This window comes from Pongo abelii, chromosome 1, assembly GCF_028885655.2.
Source record: "Pongo abelii isolate AG06213 chromosome 1, NHGRI_mPonAbe1-v2.0_pri, whole genome shotgun sequence".
Taxonomy (NCBI): Eukaryota; Metazoa; Chordata; class Mammalia; order Primates; family Hominidae; genus Pongo; species Pongo abelii.
In genome coordinates, this window is record NC_071985.2 from 56649288 (window position 1) to 56671849 (window position 22562).

General features: G+C 37.2%; 2 protein-coding genes and 1 non-coding gene across 18 annotated transcripts in view; 2 read left to right on the plus strand and 1 right to left on the minus strand.

Moving 5' to 3' along the window:
- RO60 (Ro60, Y RNA binding protein) overlaps nucleotides 1–104 on the minus strand; it is a 32384-nt gene extending 32280 nt beyond the window's left edge. The window contains exon 1 of the mRNA XM_054523998.2: nucleotides 14–104. The gene's annotated coding sequence lies outside the window, so the exon portion shown is untranslated. The remainder of the gene's footprint in view (nucleotides 1–13) is intronic.
- UCHL5 (ubiquitin C-terminal hydrolase L5) overlaps nucleotides 1–22562 on the plus strand; it is a 48168-nt gene that overhangs the window by 490 nt on the left and 25116 nt on the right. For 9 of the 16 annotated variants that reach the window (XM_054547394.2, XM_024242599.3, XM_024242590.2 and 6 more), the window contains exons 1-3: nucleotides 106–382; nucleotides 7731–7794; nucleotides 9690–9795. In XM_054547394.2, coding sequence (XP_054403369.1) covers nucleotides 106–382; nucleotides 7731–7794; nucleotides 9690–9795 — 447 coding nt within the window. 16 annotated transcript variants of the gene reach the window in all.
- LOC112131633 (small nucleolar RNA U109) lies at nucleotides 2154–2288 on the plus strand. Its single transcript, XR_002913635.1, has one exon. It is a non-coding gene; the product is annotated as a small nucleolar RNA U109 (small nucleolar RNA).

Sequence of the window (22562 nt, forward strand, 5' to 3'; positions counted from 1 at the left end):
TCCCGGATGTTACCTCCTTCGGCGCTCTGAATCCCCGCCCTTTCTTCTCAGGCCCCAGCTCTTCCGAATCTGCTACGGGTGCTGCAAGGCCTGGGAAGAGTTTCGATGTCTCTAGGGTGGCTAGAGCGTCCTCCCGCGCTCCGTCGCGCTGCAGGTGACGGCGCCCGGAGGCTGTCGGGAAGTAGGCGGGGTGACGTGTGGTTGACGAGCTCGGCGGCGGGTTTGCTGAGATCTGTGGCCGACGGCAGCTGGTGCGGGGGGCAGCTGAGAGCGAGAGGTGGATCGGGGCGGTGTGTGGCCGGGGCCATGACGGGCAATGCCGGGGAGTGGTGCCTCATGGAAAGCGACCCCGGGGTCTTCACCGAGCTCATTAAAGGATTCGGTGAGAACCAAGGGGACCGTCCTGGGCCTGGGGTCACGGGAGGAGGCCCAAGCTGGGCATGGAGTGGTTCCCTGCGGCCACCGCCGCCCCGCGTCTGGAGAGGTGACTTCAGGAACCTGGAGTCCGGGTGGGGGAAATGTAGGTGTTCTGCCCTCTCCTCAGCTCGAGACAGTCGCGTTTCCACAGTAATTTGAAGAGCCACACCACGAGGGCAAGGATCGTGTCTGTCTTGTGCCTGCTGCATCCTCAGGACCTGGCACCCAAATCCTGTAATTGACTTGAGGGCCCTCGCTCCCCAAGCTCTTAAGCACATATTGTCCTTTGCACTGTCCCTTCTCTGCGGCGCTCACCTTATCCCGGGCTGGTGTGGTCAAGTGCATTGCTCAGGCCATTAGTCCTGCAGAAGCCACTCTAGGGTGTGCCTTCTCAAGGGTGAGGTGTCTGCGGCTCAGGCCGCCCAGGAACTCGAGATTCTGGTTACTCAAAGCAGAACGCCCTGAATGTGTGAATAGCTCTTCGGGACGTCCACACACGCTGACTGCGTGGGCCTGAAAGGCCACTTCACTTGTTCCGCTCTCTGCTCATTTCTGGCTTCCGGTGAAGTGAGTTTTCTTGAGCTAGTGTTCTAGACTAGAGGCCACATGCTTTCCTCACAGTTTCTCTCTGGCTGTATTTAGTGCTTTCCGTCCTAAATAATGAACACATTTTACTTTTTATCCTTCCCTATTTATCTTCTTCTTAGTCTCTTCTTTGGACAGTACGTTTTTATCTATTTCCCAAGTATTATTGACTCTACGATGTTAAAACTTTTACGCGGGATTAACAATTAAACGTTGATGTAGATATTGCCTATTGTACACAGCTTAATATTTAGAATGTCATTTATCAAGCATATGTTGTTCATCTTCTGTATCTCAGGCACAGTAGTAAGGATTGGGAAATTTTCTTTTTTTTTTTTTTGAGACAGAGTCACGCTCTGTCGCCCAGGCTGGAGTGCAATGGCGCGATCTTGGCTCACTGCAGCCTCCATCTCTCAGGGTCAAGCGAATCTCCTACTTCAGCCTCCCGAGTAGCTGGGATTACAGGCACGCGCCACCATGCCCGGCTAATTTTTTTTTTTTTAGTAGAGACAGGGTTTCACCATGCTGGCCAGGTTGGTCTCAGCTTCTGACCTCGTGATCCACCCGCCTCGGCCTCCCAAAGTGCTGGGATTACAGGCGTGAGCCACGCGCCCAGCCAAGGATTGGGAAATTTTCATGTGAATAAACCATAACTGCTGTTTCGAATAATTGACGGTCAAACTATAATATGGTGTGTTAATTGCTATGTTAGAATATATACAAAATGTTAAAAGTACACAAGTCGTGGAAGAGCACAGCCAGAAGGAAAAGCATAAACAGTAGTGATGTTAAAGTATATGGCTTAGCCAACAGCTAGCAAAGTGACTAGAACATAATGTAGCAGACTGGAGGAATATTTATTTGGATCTGAAACTGAAAAGATAGACTGAGGCCAGATTGTATGCCATGTTGTATAGTTCGAATTGCCCTGTAGTGACTGGGGATTTACCTAACAAATATATTTTAATGCTGGAATGACATTATTTTAATAATTAAGGTTTATTGTGCTTTTAAGTGTGCAGGGCAGGTTGGAATAAAGTGAAAGAAGCTAGACATCTCTTAAAATGGTTGGAGTCCGAGATGATTGGCTAAACTAGTGGGTTAGGAAGGAGGAGTTAGAGTCAATAAGTTTGCTATATTTAAATCAACAGTTGCATGTGGAAATGTCTGCTCTTCATTCATTTGGGAGCAGAAATACATCCATAACATGCTAAATTAAAAAAGGAGTTCTCAGGGCTGCCAACCTTACAGTAGAGGTTGAGTGGTAGTATATTACTCCTACATAAGAGAAAAAAAAATCAAAAGGACTGCTTACTAGACGTTGGGGAAAAAAAGAGGCAAAAATAACTCCCTGGTTTCTAGCCTGGGTGGCTGGTGAAACACTCTTATAAGTGAAGAGCAGGCTTGATGGACAAGAAAATGGATTCAGATTTGGACAGACACTGAGTTTGACATGTCTGCAGGTTTAGTCATGTATTTTACCTGCAAAACCTTAACAATATGTTAAAGTTAACTTTCAGAAATGTTGTACTAGGTAAGTTTGTTTACTCCTTCAATTTCATATGTGCAGAAAACTTGGAGATCATGCATGAAAGAATGATATATAAATTCATCTTCTGTACATGCACATATGAAAAAGCAGTAGTTATTAATAAATTGGCTTCATTAGCAGAAGAACCTGCAAAAAATTAAATGGTGGTAGTTTATGTCACCATCAGATGCTTCAAAGAGAAAATCAGTTTATTCCAATTATTTCCATCATTTTCATTTTTTCACCCAATTTATAGATTTAAAAAAGCTTTTGGCTGTTGATTCTTTCAAAAATGAAATACCTGTATTGTGAATGCTGTCATAAATTCATTTCAAATTTCCATCATTGAAAGGGAAATGAATTGTAGATGCAGTAAGTATGTAAATACAGATTTTGGTGGAATGTAGTAACATTAAATTAAGAAACTGGTGGAGCAGAACTGTACTTTTAATTGGTATGGTCCACACATAATACATATGTGTGCTGAAACAAACCGTGATGGTCTGTTAATAAAAACAGAAGCTATAAACATTTGGTTACAGCCAAGATAGAGTAATGGGGACTGGATTCATTTTTCTTAAAACAAACCAATGACCCCAGCTTTCATTTTATTATAAGAAAGTAGAAAACCTAAAGTAAGCAGATGACAGGAAATAATAAAGATCAGAGTTGAAATTAGTGGAACAGAAAAGAGAAAAAAATGGAGAAAATACATGAAACTAAGAGCTGTTTTTTTGGGAAGATCAATGGAATCACTCTAGCCAGACTGATCAGAAAAAAGAGATGTTCCTGTATTTCAGTATAGGAATGAGAGAGGTGACATCACTACAAATTTTACAGATATTAAAAATAATATTATGAACAACTATGCCAATAAATTTGGCAATTTAGATGAAATGTACAATTCCTTTAAAGACACAAATTACCAAAGTTCACTTAAGAAATAGATAACCAGTATATGCCCTGTATTTATTAAAGAAATGGAAATTGTAGTTTAAAATTTTCCCACAAAGAAATTCTAGCCAAGGTGGCTTCACTGGTAAATTCTATCAAATATTTAATATTACAAATGATACCAATTCTACATAAACTCTTCCAAAATAATTGGAGAGGAAGGAATGCTTCCCAACTCATTTTCTGAGGACCAGCATTATCGTGACACCAAACCAGACAAAGATATTACTAGAAAAGAAAATTACAGACTTATATCCATCATTAACTTAAATGTACAAATTTTAAACTATTTTACCAAATTGAATTTAGTAATTCATTAAGTGAACAATACATCATGACTAAGTGGGATTTACCCCAGAAATTTAGGATTGGTTTAACATTCAAAAATCGATGTAATGCACCATATTAATAAGCCAAAAAATAAAAAAACATGATCATGTCAATAGATGCAAAAGGCATTTGACAAAATCTAACATCTATTAAGAATTATTAAGTGTTAGATTTTATCCTGCTTGCCAGCAAATAAGTTGGCTTGCCAGTTTCATAGATGCTAGCAGACAACTTTTGGTTTAGAGATAAGGGTTGTATTACTTATAGCATAGTAGGCAGCAGGAGATTCATTTTCACATTGGTTGCCTTTTCCTCCGAGTCCATGAGGATGGAGACGGGCTCTGGTGGATGCTGCACAAGTAGTGAGGCTGTATTACAGCTGAGGAACTCTGAGCTAGAGAACTAATCTTAACAAGGGGGGCTGCTAGCAAACCTGCTCAACTTTTGCCTTTAGGGACACATTATCTTTATTATCCTGGACAGCAAATCAGCCTTCCCTCTGCCTCAAAAAAAAGGTGCTGTCTCTGTCTTCCAAGTCTGTTTATTATATGAACATCCTTGAAAAGATGGTCCAGAGCAAAGCTGGTAATTCCTTGTAGAAGATGTGCAGAAACAGGAGAAGCCCACTGAGAATTGTCTTCCAACAATATCCAGCCTTCTTTCTACACTAAATAGCCATTCCCTCAGCCATTCTGCTCAATATGACCTGACTGACAGGGCTGGTGCCAAATCTGTTTAATTTGTGTCTTTATAATGTTTACAGTAAAAAAACCAGATGGCTTTCTTGGATTTTTGTATTGACATTTCCTCTTGGCTCAGATCATTAATCCAGGGACAGCAAGATGTATAAGTGATTTTGCAGACTCCACCTTTTCATGCAAGGAGGAAGAGTAATTCCATCATCTATAACAACTCTGACCCGTGAGTTAGGGCAGATTTGAATGACTTTTGGGTCCAGCGTGGTGTTTCCTTAACATGAAAGTCTATTATGACTGCTTCTAAGGTACATTTCATCTTGTTTTGAGGAAAGAGATAATGCCTGGCTTTCACACAAGAAGTCTTGGGGTGCACATGGTGCCCCTGGAAGCAAGTGTTGCTTACGATGGTTACAGCCCCTAAAATGGGACCAGCTAAGTTTAGGGGTACAAGGTAACAGTGCCTGCAATTTAGGGCTCCCACTTTAGTTAAAATAATTGGGTCTAGTCCTTGTTTAAGGAGAGACTACCTTAGTGCTGTCAATCCACTTTTTCCTATTTGTCACATCATCAGCCAAATGGAATCTATCTGTACCGTGGAAAGACTGAGACTGGGGTTGTGGAAGACATATGGGAGTGTTTTTTTGCAGAGGTGCAGAAGCTGGGGCCATTCTTGCTGCTTCTGATAGATTTATCGGTAGGGTTAGGGGAATGACAAGTTGTCAAAACCATCTGTTGGAAGATAGCATACCTAGCAGTTAAATTTAACACACTGACAACAGTTTGAGAGAACTCCACGAGTGTTTTTCTTGGGGCTCCAGGTTGATTTTTAAGACAGTTATTTTTGAAATTTGTTTCTGTCCCTAGACCCACCGGTATAATACAGATGTGTTAGTTAATAAATATTTCAAAGCATTTTAACGTTAGCACCCGCTTTCGCTTTGGAACAGGGTTCTGGTTTAGATGACAAATCATATGATCATTTTTTAAAAGATCTAGTTCATTTATCCATGACAGTTTTTTTCTTTTTTTTGGTAACCAGTGCAGGTAGTAATGATCTCTCTTACCTCCGAACTTCCAGAACATGTTCCATATATGCTTCATATGTAATTTATGCATTCTATACAGTTTTTGCATTGCATGTGCTTGTCTCCTACCAGATTGTGACATTTTTAAGTATTGTGACAATAGTTTATTAATTTCTGTCTTTGCCAAGGCCTAGTACCATGCTTGGCACACAAAAGATATTTGGTAAATACCATTTTAAAACCTTCCCCCCTCCTCAGCTTTTTATTTAATATATATTATTGGGGAGTCTGTATTAAGTGATTCTTTGTGTTTACTGTTTGATAATCTTAGATACCTCACAAGAATTTTGTGGCTTGGATGAAGCAGGTAGATATCCTTGTTTTATATATGCATGGTGCAAGTGAGGCTCAAAGAAATTGTGTTCTTTCTCAAGGTTAAGACCTTTACGACAGTTCTGGGATCAGAGTGTAGATCTCTGGAATCATCGCTTATTTCTCTTTCCATTATACCATGCTGTATTAGATATTTAACATATGTAAGGAGATAGATGCTAAATTGAGTACTATGTTTTCCTTACATGAAGAGATGTGTTTGTGTTTAATGTGAGATTGTTGCTACTTGAAATTCTACCTGTGCAGGAGGCTTCGAGGCACTTTTATTCAGCGTACTTTTTCTTTACTGTTGTGGTATGATGTAGAATGTTTTAATGTTTGGCCTGTTTTTTGATTTCCAGTGGAAGTAACCAGTGTTAACAGTTGCATTAACATCCTTCCATGCTCTTCTTGACACTGATAGAAACATAGGTTTACATTTATGAGGTTTTTTCCCTAGTTTGATATATGTGAATGTCTATTATTCTTAATCTGTTGCTAGATATTCAGATTTTTGCTGGTTCTCCTCCACCACAAACCATGTAGTAACTCTCTTTGTACATATATCTTTAATACCAGAATGGGCCCTTAATAGATATTTGCTGAATAGAGCAAACTGAGGCACAGAATGGCATGAATGCCCAGTCACGTTGTTAGTTTACCCAACTTTTTTTTCTTTTTTAACCACTGTTTTTTTGCAGTAGTCTAAAGGCTTCTCTAGCTTTTACTTGAAAATCATATGAAAAATTAGAAAGCGTCCAGACTTTGAAACCTGATGTGGGTTTTAATTAGTTTTCTGGCACATACTAGCTGCACTTTATGTAGAGGATATAAAAAACTTTGGTAAATATGGTTGTTTTTTGTATTGTGATAATAATACTGGCTAATGGTGGACCCTTAAAGTGTGCTGGGCACTGAATTAAATTATCTTCTACATTATCTCATTAATTCCTCTAAACAACTCTATGAGTGTGAGGAGTGGAGAGTTTAAATGGCTGTATTGCTAGTAAATGTAGGAGCCAGGATTCAAACTCTGGCAGTTTGGAGCCCAGGCTCTTAACCACTACACGATTACTACTGTACGCTAGAGCAGAGTTTCTCAACCTTGGCACTGTTGATATTTTGGGCCAGGTATTCCTTTGTTGTCAGGGGTTGTCCTGTGCAACGTAGGATATCTATCAGCATCCCTGGCCTCTACCAAATAGATGCTTGTAACATCTCCCCTACTGTCCACACCAGTGACAATAATGACAATAAAAAAAAGTCTATCATTGCCAAATGTTCCCTGGGGAGCAAAATCACCCTAGTTGAGAACTGCTGTCTTAGAAGGATATTTGGGAGGGGAGGAGGAGACGTGACTCTGAAGTAGTTGAAAATATACAGTTGGAATTCAGGATAAGGATCAGAACTAAAGATGTGATTTGAAAGTTGCTGTTAAGTGTTAGTTATTTACTTTCCCAGAAAAAAAAGTATAGAGTAAGAAAAAATAATAATAATATAAGGCTAAAGACAGAGCTGGAGAAATGGAACAGTTGAGTGAAAAGAGTGGATAGAGGAGCCAGAGATTGAGAGAGAGAGAAGGAACAGTCATAGAGTGGTAATTCAATGAAAATAAACTCTTGAAACTCTTTAAATTATAAATATACTCCCACTGTAAATAATTGGGATATATTAAAGGAAGTAATGAGATTTGGCTGTGAGCTTTATTAGTTTTACCTTTTTGTTATGTCTTGCATTTCCTTTAGTTAATATTTTATTTCATGTTGAAGGAAAAAATGAATTATTCTGTTTGCTGAAGAAAATAATTTATTATTTCAGGTTGCCGAGGAGCCCAAGTAGAAGAAATATGGAGTTTAGAGCCTGAGAATTTTGAAAAATTAAAGTAAGTATAATTTTAGTTGTGTCAATAATATGTATATACTTTAGCAAACTTAAAGGATATTCAGATTTATTTGTTTATTTTACTTGGATTACTCTAGGTTGAATACGTTATGTCCTTTAAGTCTCTTCAATCCTGTGAGATAGATATTATTATTCTTTTTTTATAACCAAGAACTTGAGGCTGATAGGTAACTTGCAAGGGAGTCAAACCTAAGTTTCGGTAATTCCATATCCACAAAGTACTGGTTGGTTGATTTTTTATTTATTTATTTTTTTTTACCAAATTCACTTATATATCAATAGTGTTAGAACATGAAACACATTTTAACATAAAAAGCAAGAACAATAGGTCAGTGTACTAAAGCATATTTGATAGATAATATATATTTATAGTAATCCAGAACTTGCCTACACACTATCACATTGCCTCTTGGGAAGGTTATATTTAAAGTTCCAGATGTTGATGCCAGAAACAACTTTTCTCCTTCCCCCATCTTTCTGACCAGAATCACCTCTCTTAACTTCTGCTTACCCCTGACCACCATGCCCTCAAACATTGACCCTGTATCTTAAAATGGAGGGCTAGAGGAATTTTCACTGGTGGGAGTCTTGGAGTCTGGAATGGGGTCAGGGAATAATCTTTTAAAAGGGAAAATAGGGACTTAGGGATATGGTAACTGTTGTTAATAGTAAGAAGGCGATAGGTAGTTTGCTTCTTCCTACCTTTCTCTTCCCCGTAAAAAGAGCAATCACTTTAGATGAAATGAGATCATTTGTGGCTAAGATCAGGGAAGGTTAATTAAAAATGGATCATTTGAACTGTCTTTAAAAAGGTGGGAGCCAGGCATGGTGGCATATGCCTGTAGTTGTAGCTACTCAGGAGGCTGAGGCAGGAAGATCGCTTGAACCCAGGAGTTCAAGTCCAGCCCAGGCAACATAGTGAGACCCCATGTCTAAAATAAAATTGAATCAAATAAAGATAGGAAACCTTTTTTTTTTTTTTTGAAACAGTCTCACTCTGTCATCTAGGCTGTAGTGCAGTGGTGCGATCTCGGCTCACTGCAGCCTCTGCCTCCCGGGTACAAGTGATTTTTCTGCTTCAGCCTCCCAAGTAGCTGGGATTACAGGCACGCTTTGCCACACCTGGCTAATTTTTTTGTTTTGTTTTTGTTTTTTTAGTAGAGATGTGGTTTCACTATGTTGTCCAGGCTGGTCTCAAACTCCTGGCCTCAAGTAATCTACCTACCTCAGCCTCCCAAAGTGCTGGAATTACAGGCTTGAGACACCATGCCCAGCCCTGAGGATAGGAAAAGTTTTTTGTGGGGTGGGAGGCAGTTGTGATAGATAGACTAGAAGGAATTTCAAAGTAGTGATTTAATGTTTTGTGCTCAAAAACAGTTCCTTTAGGAAAGTGGATGATTTCATTATGTATGAGATGGTAGCATCAATTCATATGGCAATATGAGGATTTTTCATGAACCCAATAATATATGAGGGTTACTTCCTATATTTAATGTAGATAATATATGCTATCAGCCATTTATCTATAAACATGTTACATGAACTTTATATATTTTGGAGTTCAGCCAGCTTCTGGTTTTACTATATTCTTATTTTTTAAGTGAGGTGATATCAGATAGAAATGAATAGTCTACAGATTTGAGAATAAACCTTTCACTACAATTTTATTTTAACTGATATAATTTTAAGTTGTATTAGCATCTTCTAAGGCAACAGTCTAGTGACTATGAATGGCAATAGTGATCTTTTAAAAATTTCCCATATTTACTTCATTTGTATTATATTTGTTAGATAACTGACTAAAATTTTATAGATTAACAATGTATTATGAAAGAAGCAGGGTTTGATGTCATTAATTTGTATTTTATTTTGTAGGCCAGTTCATGGGTTAATTTTTCTTTTCAAGTGGCAGCCAGGAGAAGAACCAGCAGGCTCTGTGGTTCAGGACTCCCGACTTGACACGATATTTTTTGCTAAGCAGGTATGGTCCTTGGATACTCTGAAAAGTCTCAAGAGCAACCCTTTTTATAAACAAGACTCTAGTTTACTACTGTTTGCTACTAGTGTAGTAGTCCTCAAAACTCTTACACTCTTAAAAATTATTGACATCTCCACTTACACTCTTAAAAATTATTGACATCTCAAAAGAGCTTTTGTTTCTGGGATTATCTATCAATGTTTGCCATATTAGACATTAAAACTGAAACATTTTAATAATATTTAGGCCAGGCATGGTGGCTTGTAACTGTAATCCCAGCACTTTGGGAGGCCGAGGCAGGAGGATCCCTTGAGCCCAGGAATTTGTTTTTCTTTTTCTGAGATGGAGTCTTGCTCTGTTGCCCAGGCCAGAGTGCAATGGTGCGAGGCTCATTGCAACCTCCGCCTCCCAGATTCAAGCAGTTCTCCTGCCTCAGCCTCCCAAGAAGCTAGGATTACAGGCACACACCACCACACCAGGCTATTTTTGTATTTTTAGTAGAGATGGGGTTTCACCATGTTGGCCAGGCTGGTCTCAAACTCCTGACCTCTCAGGTGATCCACCCGCCTTGGCCTCCCAAAGTGCTGGGATTACAGGCGTGAGCCACTGTGCCTGGCTGAGCCCAGGAATTTGACACCAGCCTGGGAAACATGAAGAGACCCGTCTCTATAAAACAAAAACAAAAAAGCAAATTAGCTGGGCATGGTGGTGGCGTGCCTGTGGTCCCAGCTACTTGGGAGGCTGAGGTGGGAGCACTGCATGAGCCCAGGATATGGAGGCTGAGTGAGATATGTTCACACCATTACACTCTAGCCTGGGCAACAGAGCTTGACCCTGTCTCGAAAAAATAAAAAGAAAAAAAGAATTGTGAATAGATTTGAAAGTAACAACAATAAACTTGTTACATGTTAACATTGATAACATTTTTTAATGAAAAATAACTCTAGTTACCAAAAAATTAGCTAGAAGATTGCATTGTTTTACATTTTTGCAAATCTTTTAAATGTCTGCCTTAATAGCACAGCTGGATCCTATCTGTTTCTTCATTCAGTCTGTTGCATTGTTTTTGTTTTGTTTTGCTTTTGGTTGAAATCAATAAAAAAAGTTCTGTCTCACACATATGTGTAGTTGGAAAAGGAGAAATATTATCTTTTTCAGGTAAATATGATGTTCTTTGACAGTATGTCAAAGCTTTAAAAGTGTTGCTTTCTCAAAGGTTAGTTGTAATGTAAAATTTGTACTTTGTTATGGTAAAATCCTTTGGATTATGTTGCCCTTCAAATGGATCTTTTATTCCTGTATGATTTTGTAACATTGTACATTTACTGATTTATTAATGTCTTCTAAGTGTTGACACATTAGATATGATATTGTCGAGAAGTTAAGTTACCCATAGCAAACCTTTTAAACTCACAGTGGGAGATCTAAGTTTTACAAAATTCTAATTTTTAAATTTTCACTTGAAAATTCAAATTTTATCAACAACAACAAATATTATTAGGTGTTTGTTCACAAAGCCACAGACTGATTTAACTCATTTTTAAGAAAATATCTGCCAGATATCCTTGTCTGGAAAACCACATTTGTCTCTCATTTGTTCTTTCAAGCAAAAATGATGTTCCAAGGAAAAAAGCTAACAATTTAGCTTACAAATCAATTGCTGAAGTACTTTCTTCAAGATAACTAGCATATCTTGGTATACAGCAGTAGTTCTTTATTTGTACTTCCTATTTCATTCCACAGAATATTAAAGACTTGTACTCCAAGGTCAAAATTTGATAAAAATAAGTTTTACTGGTTTATCAAAGACTTTTTTTAGTAAAACTTGCTTTTGTTTTGTTTCTTTTTTTAAAACTCTTATGTATGTCAGTGAAATAGTTTAATGTCATGGCCTAGATTCAAGCTAAAATACCAGCAGTTTTACACACTGTTGCTTTTGTGCCAACAGTGCAGATGGAAAAGAAGAGGAAAAGGCAAAAACTGTCTTAGAATTACAATGGAAACCATTTTGAGCTCACAGACTCCTTGAAAAGGGTCTTAGGGATTCTTAAAGATCCATAGATAATACTTTGATTGCATTTGTTTGAAAACTGCACTCATTTCTGAGACCCAAAAACTTGCTTAGAATAGTCTGATTAACCTTTAGAAAGGTGGAAAATAAAACTGCTTATTCTCATTACTGCCCTTGAGATAAAGCTTTTGCTACTAAGTAACTTGTTTTCTTTTTTCTTTTATTTTATTGCTGCTTTCCATTTTCCTCTGACTTTTTTGAATTGAGCATTCTTAGAGAAATTAGAATTTCTTGCTTTTACTTTAAGGAAAACAGGGTTTTTTATAGTGTAGTTAAAAATGTATCATTTTTTTTTTTCTGATAGCAGAACTTAACATTACAGAAATACAAATATAGTGATGAACATGAATATCCTTGTAATCCCACACCCATCTCTACTAACCTTTTAACAGTTTGACTCATCCATTTAATCAACAAGTAATTACTGAGCACCTACTTTGCTAGGTATTGTTTTAGATACTACCTATATAATAGTTAACAAGACAGGCATGCTCAACAACTGTAATAATAGTAATAATACAAACAGTAGGCAACATTTACCGCTCTTGTTGTGTGCCAGATATTGTAATTTAGGTATATTATTTAATATTTGCAACAACTCCATGAGGTTGTTATCTTCATTTCACAAATGAAGAAATTGAGGCCTAGAAAAATTATTTGCCTGAGATCACACAGATAATATGTAGTACATCCAGAACTTAAATCCAAGTATAAAACCCAGGTTTGTGACTCCATATGTCATATTTCCTCCCACATTTTCTGTTTATATGCTAACATGTTTTCCTTATAATTTTGTTTGCTAAAATTGGATTATTATGCAAAATATTTTTTTTTCACTTAGTAATGAAAGTTTGACTTTGTTTGATTTCAATACACATAATAAATATTAGTTAACATTTATTGAAGGCTTACTAAGTACTTTTGTATATTTAAAATGATTATTTTTAAACTTAAATATACAAAAATTATAAATTTATATGTAAATTTAATTATATATTCTATAAATATGTAAATTATTATATTTAAATATATTTAATATTTAAAATTATTAATCTGATCCGTTACAACAATTATCTGGTTTTGCAGGCTTCTCATCATTTTACAGATGTGGAAACTGAGTCCTAGAGAGGATAAGAAACTTGATCATGTTATGTAGCTAGTCAGTGGCAGAGCTAGGGTGCAAACCCAGGCACTGTGGCTCTGAAGTCTGTCCTATTAACCTTATCACAGCACTGCCTCCTTTAGTGTTCTTGGTATAAATATCCTATAATTTAATTAATTAGTCTTTTAGTAGTCACCATTTTGAGTTTCTAATTATTTCCCTAATCTAAATAATCTGGTCGGGCATGGTGGCTCATGTTTGTAATTCTGTCATTTTGGAAGGCTGAGGTGGGAGGATCACTTGAGCCCAGGAGTTTGAGACCAGCCTGGGAGATATAGGGCGACCCTGTCTCTAAAAAAAATAAAAAGTTAGCCAGACTTGGTAGCACACGCCTGTAGTCTTAGCTACTCTGGAGGCTGAGGTGGGAGGATTGCTTGAGCCCAGGAGGCTGAGGCTGCGGTAAGCTATGGTCATGCCACTGCACTCCAGCCTGGGCAGCAGAGCAAGTCCTGTCTCAAAAACAAAACAAAAAATCCAAATAGTCCATTTATATAATATTTTTGTGCTTATGTATCATTATACATATAGTAACTGTAATTTTAAATCCACAGTTGTTTGTAAATTTTAAGATCTAGGTAGTAGAGAAAAGCTAGGGTACAGATGAGTTTAAAAGTCTGTCAGGTGATTTTTCTCCTTTTTAAAAATGTTTTTATTTTTTCAATGTATATAAGCATATATGCCATTATAAAAATTTAAACATTGTAAAGTGGATGGTGTAGAAAATAAAAGTGTCTTATAATCTCTGCTTTAGACATAACCACTGAAAACAATTTATATTTTTACAGATTTTTTTCCCATGTATGTTTGTGTATATTTGTGTTAGGTTATTCTTGCATTGCTCTAAAGAAATACCTGAGACTGGGTAATTTATAAAGAAAAGGCTTAATTGACCTACAGTTCTGCAGGCTTTATAGGAAGCCTGGTGCTGGCATCTGCTCGGCTTCTTGGGAGGCCTCAGGAAGCTTTTACTCATGGTGGTAGGCAAAGCAGGAACAGACATCTCACATGGCTGAGCTGGAGCGAGAGAGAAAGAAAGAGTGGGGCACACACTTTTAAATGATCAGATTTTGAGCAACAGCTCACTTAACACCAAGGGGATGGCCTAAGCCATTCATAAGGGATCCACCCCCATGATCCAAATACCTCCCACCAGGCCCCACCTTCAGCATTGGGGATTACATTTCAACATGAGGTTTGGGCAGGGACAAATTTACAGACTGTATCAGTAAATTAATTAATTGTGTTTCTTCCACACTAAACTGTAAACTTGAGAGTTAGGGATTTTGTTTTTATATTCAGTCCTTGGTACGTGGTAGGTATCCAATAAATGCAGACCGAACTGTTCATCTCTAAGAATATTACTATTAAACAGTGCTAGAATTTACTAACAGTAAGATACTAATGATGTCTGATTTATAGAGACCTAGCAATTTTTAAGGTATAAGAAAGTACTCTATAAAGAAAGAAAACAATGATAGTAGAGTATGAATTTATAATTTCTGGAGTCCCTTGATATTTTTTAGTTCTGTGTTACATTTGTATTATTCCAGTTGTGTTTATGAAAGTGTCAGATTAGTGATTCCCCATATCATTGTTTTGGTACTTTATTTTGCTAACAGTTTGTATTAAACTGACAGGTCAATAATTCCCCATTAATGTCTGTCAGTCTTTTTAGTATATGCCTCCTATAAGCCTATGCCAGGAGAGTTATAATATATATTACATCAATATGTAATAGATGATTTTAGGTTTCAAGGGCTTACAGTAATAATTTCTAATCCAAGATGTCTGGAGTATTTTCAGAAATTTGAAAAAATTTAATGAAATCATATTTATTTGATAAGGTTATACAGATGAACTAAATGGCATTTATAATGGGATTACCTCAATATAGAGAGGTAACACTGGCTGTTTTGTGCTGATCATATACTCTAATTCAAGGGGGTGTATGTGTGTATGTGTCTGTGTATCATTGGTTAATAAAATATTGAGGAAAGAAATATATCCTAGTAATTGCAATTTGTATATAAGGATCCAGAAATGAAATTTTGATAACTGTTCTCCCTTCACAAAATATTGTAGTCTTGTTATTTCACTGATGAGAGAGCTGAGGTGTGATTTACTTGCTTAAAATCATGCTGCAGTGGTACTGGATTTGTGTGACTCCATCTGTTCAGTCTTACAGGAAAGAGTGACTGAATACCTACAATGTGCCAGACACTGTGGTGCTTGGAGAATGAAAAAGTGCCATGATTCCTGCCCTCAAATATGCTTAGAGTTTAGTGGAAGCAATTGATATTAATCAATTAAATGTTAAATTACAATGGTGATAAGTGCTGAATGGAGTGAAATGAGGACTATATTACAAAGTTTAGGAACTGCCCACAAAACTACCCTCACTTTGAACACAAACTGTAGAGTTCGACCAGGACCACCTTCACTTCTGACAGCATTGCGGCTTTGTGGTGGGGGGGATCCCCAGATCATCCTCAGGTTCTATAATTGGTTAGAAGACTCATAGATGTTACTGAAAGCTGCTATGCTCATGATTATGGCTTATTACAACAAAAGAATATAGATTAAAATTAGCCAAGGGAAGAGCCACATGGGGTAGAGTTCAGGAAAGTTCCATGTGCAGAGCTTCCAGTTGTCTTCTCCCAGTAGTGTCACAGACAGTGCTCACTATTCTGGCAATGCTGTGTGACAATATGCAGAGTATTGCCATCCAAGGAACCCCATCCAATTCTTGGTGCCCAAAGTTTTTATTGGGCCTTGGTCACATAGACCTGGTTGGCCACCCATGTGACTGATCTTAGTCTCCAGCCCCACAGGAGGTTGAGCTGATAATCTTGACCCAATACCCCCACCCTAAGTCACATTATTAGACTATCAGTGTGGCCCAAAGGTCTCAGGTAAACAAAGACACTCTTAGGCATTCAGGGATTTAGAGCTCATCTCCCAGGAACCAAGGGCAAAGCCCAGACCTCTCTTTGGGCAAGGTTAATTTCTTTACTATATTCATAGAAGTGGAACTTCACCTTGTCAGAGAGAAAGCCTCTCTGAGTAAGTGACAGTTCAGCTGAAATCTAAAGGTTAAGTAGGTATTAACTAGGGGAGAGAGGTTCAGGATTATTCCAGATTAATTACAGCTTTATAGCAAAAGTGAGTAAGACTAGTAAAAGGTGCAGGAAGAAGACCAATGTAGCTGAACTGTGCAGAGCAAAGGGGAGATGTCGTGAGATGTGAAGCAGAACAGGAAATATGTTAGCCAGGATTAGGTACAGTTAGGCATAGGCATAAAAAAAACAATAGTTTATAAGAAATAGGTTTTTTTTTTTTTTTTTTTTTTTTTTATACTCAAGAGCTGTCAAAGCTCCAGGCTCTTTTGTTTTGCTCCTTTGTGTATGTTTTCTATTCCAAAGGTTATTTCATGGTCCAAGATGATTTTTGGAGTTTCAGCCATTCTTTCTCAATTCCGCATTCAGACAGGAGGAAGGGGAAAGCACACTCCTTTCCCTTTTATAGAATTTGCCCGTGTCACATGCATACTTGTCTCTGGCCAAAACTCAGTCATTTGAGTTAGCAGTAGAGGACACTAAGAAAGTTGTCTTCATTCCAGGTGGTCATGAGCCTAGATAAAATTTATGTACTCTAGCCTACAGCTGCAGACAGAGGTCAAATCTTACAGGGCATTTTAGGCTGTGATTGAGACTTTTGTCTGTACCTTTAGAGTAATAGAAAGTTACTGAAGTGTTTTAAGAAGAGTGTCGTGAACAGATTTTCATTTAGAAGAGGCTATTTTGGCTCCAGTGTTGGGAATGCATTTGAGAAGTAGTGTAGGACGTGAGTAGATGTAAGTTAGGAGGCTTTTGCAGAAGTCCATGTGATAGTAAACAAAAAACTGGAAGTAAAGAGAGATGTGAATAGATCTGAATAATATTTAGAAGTAAAGTGTTAGCACCTTTAATGTGTAATAGATTAGATGTGAGGACGGAGGAGGAAGACATTATGATGATGGCTGTTTTTCTTTTTTCCTAAAAAGTTGCTCTTAAGGTACCCAGAATGGGATTGTAAGAATCCTTGGTTAATAACACATATATATGATTGGTTTACTCATGGTCTCCTTTTATTTATTTGATTATTTTAAGAAACAAAGTAAGTGCCTAAGAACCTACCGCCGAAAAAAACTTTATCTATGTTACTTCCTTCTGTCCCACCCATCATTCAATGTACTTCTCGTCTTCCCTCTCTTCATCCAGTGTAACCCTTATGTTGAATTCTGTTTATCATTTTCTTTTTATGTATTTTTTGTAATCCTGAAAAAGGTGTTTGTAAATAAAATTTTAACTTGATAAAAAGTATCGTGCTCTATATACATTTTGGGAGTGTTTCTTCTTTTTTTGGAGACAGGATCTCGCTCTGTCACTGAGGCTGGAGTGCAATGGCATGATCACAGCTCATTGTAGCCTCAACCTCCTGCCTTAGCCTCCTGAGTAGCTGGGACTGCAGATGCACACCACCATGCCCTGCTAATTTTTTATATTTTTTGTAGAGACAGAATCTCATTATGTTACTCAGGCTGGTCTCTAACTCCTAGACTCAAATGATTCTCCCACCTTTGCCCTCACAAAGTGCTGGGATTACAGATGTGAACTATTAAGCCTAGCTTACTTTTTTCACTTAATATTATATTGTTAAGATTCATCCATAAGTTTATTATGATAGTTCATTTATTTTGCGTGCTATATGATACCAGCTGCACTAACATGCTACAGTTTACTTTACTCTTCTGTAGTTTGTTCTTTGGGTTTTCAATTTGAGTTACTGTGAATTGTGTTGCTGTAAATATTTTTTGGACATGTGCAAGTTTCTCCTGGTATATACCTAGAAGTAGAATGAGTATTTCATCTAATATGTAAATGTGCAACTTTTGAAGGAAATATCCAAATGTTTTCTGAAGTAGCTGTTCAAATTTGCATTTCCACTAGCAATGTGTAGGAGTTGTTACAAAGCCACATGTTATAACACGTGGCATGCTAGGCTTTTAAATTTTTGTCAGCTAATTGGTTCCAAAATGCTACTTCATTTTTGTCTTGGCTTATGTCTCCCTGATCACTAATCATGTTGAAATGCTCTTCATGTGCTAGTGGCCATATGTATTTCCTCTGTGAAATTCTTGTTTATGTTATTTTTCAATGGGGTTAATTGTGCTTTTTTAAAAAAAAAATTTATTGATACATAGTAGATGTACATATTTTGGGGATACGTGTGATAATTTAATACATTCATATAATTTATAAAGATCAAATTAGTGTAATTGGGATATCAGTCACCTTAAATATTTGTCTTTATGCTAGAAACATTCAAATTATCCTCATAGCTATTTTGAAATATATGATAGATTATTGTAAACAATAGGCACCCTACTGATTTGTCAAACACTAGGTCTTCTATTAAACTGTATATTTGTACCCATTAATCAAACTCCCTTCAACCTCTTCACCACCCCACCCTTCCCAGCCTTTGGCAACCATCAGTCTACTTTCTATCCTGAAGATTCACTGTTTTAACTTTCACATGTGAGTGAGAACATGAGATATTTGTCTTTCTGTGCTTGGTTTATTTCATTTAACATAATGACCTCCATTTCCATATTGCTCCAAATAACAGGATTTCATTCTTTTTTATGGCTGAATAATCTCACATTGTATATATATACTACATTTTCTTTATCCATTCATCCATTGATGGACACTTAAGTTAATTATATATTTTGGCTATTATTAATAGTGCCATAATAAAAACAAGGAGTGCAGATATCTCTTTGATGTATTTATTTCCCTTCTTTTGGATCTATATACCCAGTAGTGGATTGCTGGATTATACAATAGTTCATTTTTTAGTTTTGCATAACCTCCATACAGTTTTCCATAGTAGCTATACTAATTTACATTTCTACCAATAGTGTTTATGAGGGTTCCCCTTTCTCCACATCCTCACCACTTATCTGTCATTCCCTTTTTGTTAAAAGCTGTTTTAACTTGGGTGAGATGATAACATTGCGGTTTTGATTTGCATTGCTCTGATGATTAATGATGTTGAGTATTTTTTATATACCTGTTGGCCATTTGTATGTCTTTTGAGAAATGTCTATTCAGATATTCTGTCCATTTTTAAATCTGATTTTTTTTATCTTTTCCTGTTGAGTTGCTTGAGCTTCTTACATATCCTGGTTGTTAATCCCTTATAAGATGGGTAGTTTGCAAATATTTTCTCTCATTCTGTGGGTTGTCTCTTTACTTTGTTGATTGGTTCCTTTGTTATGCAGAAGCTTCTTAGTTTGATGTAATCCTGTTCATTTATTTTTGCTTTTGTTGTCTGTGCTTTTTGAGGTCTTACTAAAAAATTTTTGCCCCGACCAATGTCCTGGAGATTTTCCCCAATGTTTTCTTATAGTAGCTTCATAGTTTCAAGTCTTATATTTAAGTCTTTAATCCATTTTGATTTGATTTTTGTGTACGGTGGGATACTGGGATCTAGTTTTTTTTTCTGCAATGGTTATCTAGTTTTCCCAGAACCATTTATTGGAGGGACTACCCTTTCTCTATTGTATATTCTTGGCACCTTTGTTGAAAATGATTTATCTGTAAATGCATGGAGTTATATCTGGATTCTCTATTCTGTTCCATTGGTCTATGTGTCTGTATTTATGCTAGAATCCTGTTGATTTGGTTATTATAGCTTTGTAGTCTATTTTGAAGTCAGATAATGTGATTCTTCCAGTTTTGTTCTTTTTGCTCAGGATTGCTTTGGCCATCTTGGGTCTTTTGTGTTCTGTATAAATTTTGGGATGCTTTTTCTGTTTCTATGAAGAATGCCGTTGGTATTTTGATAGGGAGTGCATTGAATCTGTCCATTGCTTTCAGTAGAATTGTCATTTTAACAATATTAATTCTTCCAGTTCATAAGCATGGAATATCCAGTTTTTGGTGAACTCTTCATCAGTGCTTTATACTTGTCCTTGTATAGATCTTATACTTCTTTGGTTAAATTGATTCTTAGGTATTTTAGATTCTTTTTTTTTTTTTTGAGACATAGTCTCACTTAGACACCCAGGCTGGAGTGTAGTGGCACAATCTTGGCTCATCTCCGCCTCGCCTCCCAGGTTCAAGCTATTCTTGTGCCTCAGCCTCCTGAGTAGCTGGGATTACAGGCATGTGCCATCATGCCAGGCTAATTTTTGTATTTTTAGTAGAGACAGGATTTTGCCATGTTGGCCAGGTTGGTCTCAAACTCCTGGCCTCAAGTGATCTGCCCACCTTGGGCTCCCAAAGTACTGGGATTACGGGCTTGAGCCACTGCACCTGGCCTATTTTATATTCTTTGTAGCTCTTTTAAATAGGATTTTTTTCTTAATTTCTTTTTCAGATTCACTGTTGGCATATATAATAGCAGCTGATGTTTGTATGCTGATTTTATATTCTTCAACTTTTTTGTTTTTGATACAGGGTCTTGCTCTGTCTGGAGTGAAGTAGCACAATCATAGCTCACTATAACCTTGTGCTCCTGGGCTCAAGCAATCCTCCTGCCTCAGCCTCCCGAGTAGCTAAGACTACAAGTGTGCACTAGCACACATGGCTAATTTTTAGAATTTTCTGTAGAGACAGGGTCTCATTATGTTGCCCAGCTGGTCTTAAACTCCTGGGCTCGAGCATTCCTCCTGCCTCAGCCTCCCAAAGTGCTGGGATTACAGGTGTGAGCTACTGTGCTTGGTTATATCCTGCAGCTTTACTGAACTTGTTTATCAGTTCCAAGAGTTTTTTGGTGGTCTTTAGGTTTTTCTAAGATTATGTCAGCTATGAACAGTGCTAATTGTACTTGTTCCTTTCCAGTTTGGATGCCCTTTATTTCCTTCTCTTGCCTGGTTGCTCTAGGCAGGACTTGCAGTATTATGTTGAATAAAATGGTAAAAATGCTCATCCTTGTCTTGTTCCTGATCTTAGAGGAAAGACCTTTTTTTTTTTTTTTTTTTTTTGAGATGAAGTCTCACTCTGTCGCCAGGCTGGAGTGCAGCAGTGGCGCGATCTCGGCTCACTGCAAGCTCCGCCTCCCCAGTTCACGCCATTCTCCTGCCTCAGCCTCTCGAGTAGCTGGGACTACAGGCGTCCGCTACCATGCCCAGCTAATTTTTTGTATTTTTAGTGGAGACAGGGTTTCACCGTGTTAGGCAGGATGGTCTTGATCTCCTGACCTTGTGATCTGCCCGCCTCGACCTCCCAAAGTGCTGGGATTACAGGCGTGAGCCACGGTGCCCACCCTAAGACTTTCACTTTTTTAAAATTTGGTATGATATTAGCTGTGAGTCTGTTTTGTATGGCTGTTATTGTGTTGAGGTATGTACCTTCCGTACCCAGAGTATTGAGGGTTTTTGTCATAAAGCCATGTTAAATTTTATCGAATGCTTTTTCAGCATCTGTTGAAATAATTAGGTAGTTTTTTTCTTGGTATCACATTTATTGATTAGCATATATTGAACCATCTTGCATCCCTGGATGACTCTTACTTAATCATGGTAAATGACCTTTTTTTTTTTATTTATACTTTTAAGTTCTAGGGTACATGTGCACAACGTGCAGGTTTGGTTTGTTACATATGTATACATTTGCCATGTTGGTGTGCTGCACCCATTAGGTAAATAATCTTTTTAATGTGGTATTATTTAATTTGGTTTGTTACTATTGAATTTGGTTTGTTACTATTTGGTTGAAGATTTTTGCATCTATTATCATCAGTGATACTGGTCTGTAGTTTTTTTGTTGTGTCCTTGCCTGGTTTTGGTATCAGAATAATGCTAATTTTGTAGAATGAGTTGGAAAGCATTCCTTCTTCTTCAGTTGTTTTGAAGAGTTTGAGTAAAATTAGCATTCATTCTTCTTTAAATGTTGGGTAGAATTTAGTAATGAAGTTGTCACATCCTGGGCTTTGCTTTACTTTTAATTATGGCTCTGATCGCATTACTTGTTATTAGATTGTTTAGATTTTTTTATCCCTTCCTGGTTCAGTCTTGGTAGGTTGTATGTATCTAGGAATTTGTCCATTTCTAGGTTTTCCAATTTTTTTGTATATAGCTGTTCATAATAGTTTCTAATGATTCTTTGTATTACTGTGATTTCAGATGTTATGTGTCCTTTTTTGTTTCTGATTTTATTTATTTGGATCATCTTTCTTTTTTCTTAGCTTGGGTAAAGGTTTGTCAATTTTGTTTACCTTTCCTGAAAATTTTTCATTTCCTTGATCTTAATATTGTTTTTTTAAGTCTCAATTTCATTGATTTCTGCTCTGATCTTTATTATTTCTTTCCTTCTAATAATTTTGGGTTTGGTTTGTTCCTGCTTTTCTAGTTCCTTGGGGTATATAATTAGGTGGTTTATTTGGAGTCTTTCTACTTTTTTGATATTTTCGCTATGAATTTCCCTCTTAGTATGCTTTTGCCATATCTGATAGATTTTGGTATGCTGTATTTCCATTTTTATTTGT